The sequence below is a fragment of the Wasmannia auropunctata genome, unplaced genomic scaffold (genome assembly GCF_000956235.1).
Source record: "Wasmannia auropunctata unplaced genomic scaffold, wasmannia.A_1.0 LD334141.1, whole genome shotgun sequence".
Lineage (NCBI taxonomy): Eukaryota > Metazoa > Arthropoda > Insecta > Hymenoptera > Formicidae > Wasmannia > Wasmannia auropunctata.
In genome coordinates, this window is record NW_012028749.1 from 1 (window position 1) to 2,012 (window position 2,012).

At 28.2% G+C, this 2,012-nt stretch overlaps 1 protein-coding gene across 1 annotated transcript; it reads left to right on the forward strand.

Annotated features, from left to right (window-relative positions):
* Positions 1-6: 6 nt before the first annotated feature.
* LOC105459721 (fatty acid synthase-like) lies at positions 7-2,008 on the forward strand (the record flags this gene model as incomplete). Its single annotated transcript, XM_011705959.1, has 2 exons — positions 7-324; positions 1,970-2,008. Coding segments are annotated over exons 1-2 (267 nt in total), but the record flags the coding sequence as incomplete, so codon positions are not given.
* Positions 2,009-2,012: the final 4 nt, after the last annotated feature.

Below are 2,012 nucleotides of genomic sequence, written 5' to 3' on the forward strand. Positions count from 1 at the left end.
GCGAAGAATGCGAAGAGGATTTATGCTATATGTCCGCATATTAAATTAAATAGTGATGGTTACAAAGAAGAAGGAATAACATATCCATCGTCGTTTATGCAAAGTATTTTACTAACAGAATTTTACAATGAATGCGGAATACCGACATCTTGTTTGGATTATGTTGAAGCACATGGTACCGCTACCAAAGTTGGCGATCCTCCAGAAATTAATGCTATCTCTAATGTATTGTGTAAGAACAGAGAAACTCCATTAATGATCGGCTCTGTAAAATCCAATCTTGGTCATGCTGAAGCTGCTAGTGGTTTCGATCAAATTGCTAAGGTAAAACAACTGGTTTCCGTCTTCATTAATTATTATAAAATTTGTTTTTATTTTACGTTATCACATATATACACAAAAAGAGAAGATTTATTGAAAAATATTCATAATATAAAATAAAAATAATAAAAATTATTCGAGAAAGTTACTTTGTCGTAGAATTTAATATTGTAAGTATTAAATTTGTTAGTGATTAATTACACAGTGTGACGAAAAAACACTTTTTATGTTTCCAAAATGCGATAATACGTTTCTCGAAAATTTGTTTAATGCTAAATACGATGCCGTTGGCAGAATTCATCTAGCACATCAGAATTTTGAGTAAATTGGAAAAGGGCCAAAATAAGTGTTGACCACTTTTAGCATTTTTTTGGTACAATTAAAAAAGAAGCTGCGGTTTCTAAATAAACTCCACAGTATCTGAAAGTATAATTTAAGAGCTTTCAAACAAACAATGATTTCGTATCTTAAGACAAAACATATTCTTGACGAATTTAATCTTATTACAATCTTAAGTATTATAAAAACCAAATAATATTAAGGTATTAGATCAATTTTACCTATTCTTCTTCTTCAAATTAAATAAAATTAAATTATTGTTTTAATGTGATACAAAAGTAAAAATTTAAGTTTATATATATATAGGACGTTTTGCGTTAAGCGGGCCACTTCTCTTTCCGAAATTTAACACAATGAAAACAATTTTTGAGATCTCAAAATATTCGTATATTTATGTTTTGAATGGAACGTAGCCTTTTGAAAAATTTAATATGGCGCCGCAGCTCAAATATGGCGTCTAAGAACCACAAAAATCACGAAATCTTATAGTATCTTTTATTGAAATGCGATAACTTCAGAAATTGGCTTGAAAATGATTACTATGAAGTTTTTGAGGTCTTTGATTATGAATCTAGAAACAGAATTACAAAATTAAAAATGGCGGATTTAAAATGATCGAATTTGGAATCATTACATAAAATGTAATTATGTCTTATTAGTACATAATTGTCGTTATATCGAGTCTATACTTTATGATGACCACTGGTTCAACGGCAGAGAAGACATTTGCAATTTTTTCTTTTAATGGCAAGGAAAGCATGTCTACTTTAGTTGCGGAGATGCAAAAAATTGTTTCATCGTGTGATCATCGTAGAGTATTAAACTCGACATAATGACAATTATAATACATTTCATGTACTGATTCTAAATTTGATCATTTTAAATTCGCCATTTTTAATTTTGTAATTTTATTTCTAGATTCGTAACCAAAAACCTCAAAAACTTTATAGTAAAATAAAATTGTCAAGCCAATTTCTGAAGTTTTCGCATTTCAATCAAAGATACTGTAAGATTATTCGATTATATATATATATTTTTTTACATTAATAAACTTTGACCTAATATTATATCGCACGATACTGACACCATAGTATTCAAAGCAAAACCGATATATTACTCTTTTTCTCATTGTTTTATTTTAGATTCAAAAAATTTCCATTCAAGAGCAAAACATTCCCCTTTCAACTTTAATATAACCGGCTCAATATTGCTCCTATTTGATGATAAATTAATAAAGAGTTATAGCATTGAATTCGGAGATTTTTTCTATAGGTGTTATTATAATTAAAATTATTATTGATTTTTAAAGGTAATAATAGCATTTGAAACCGGTTTTGTTCCACCAAATATCA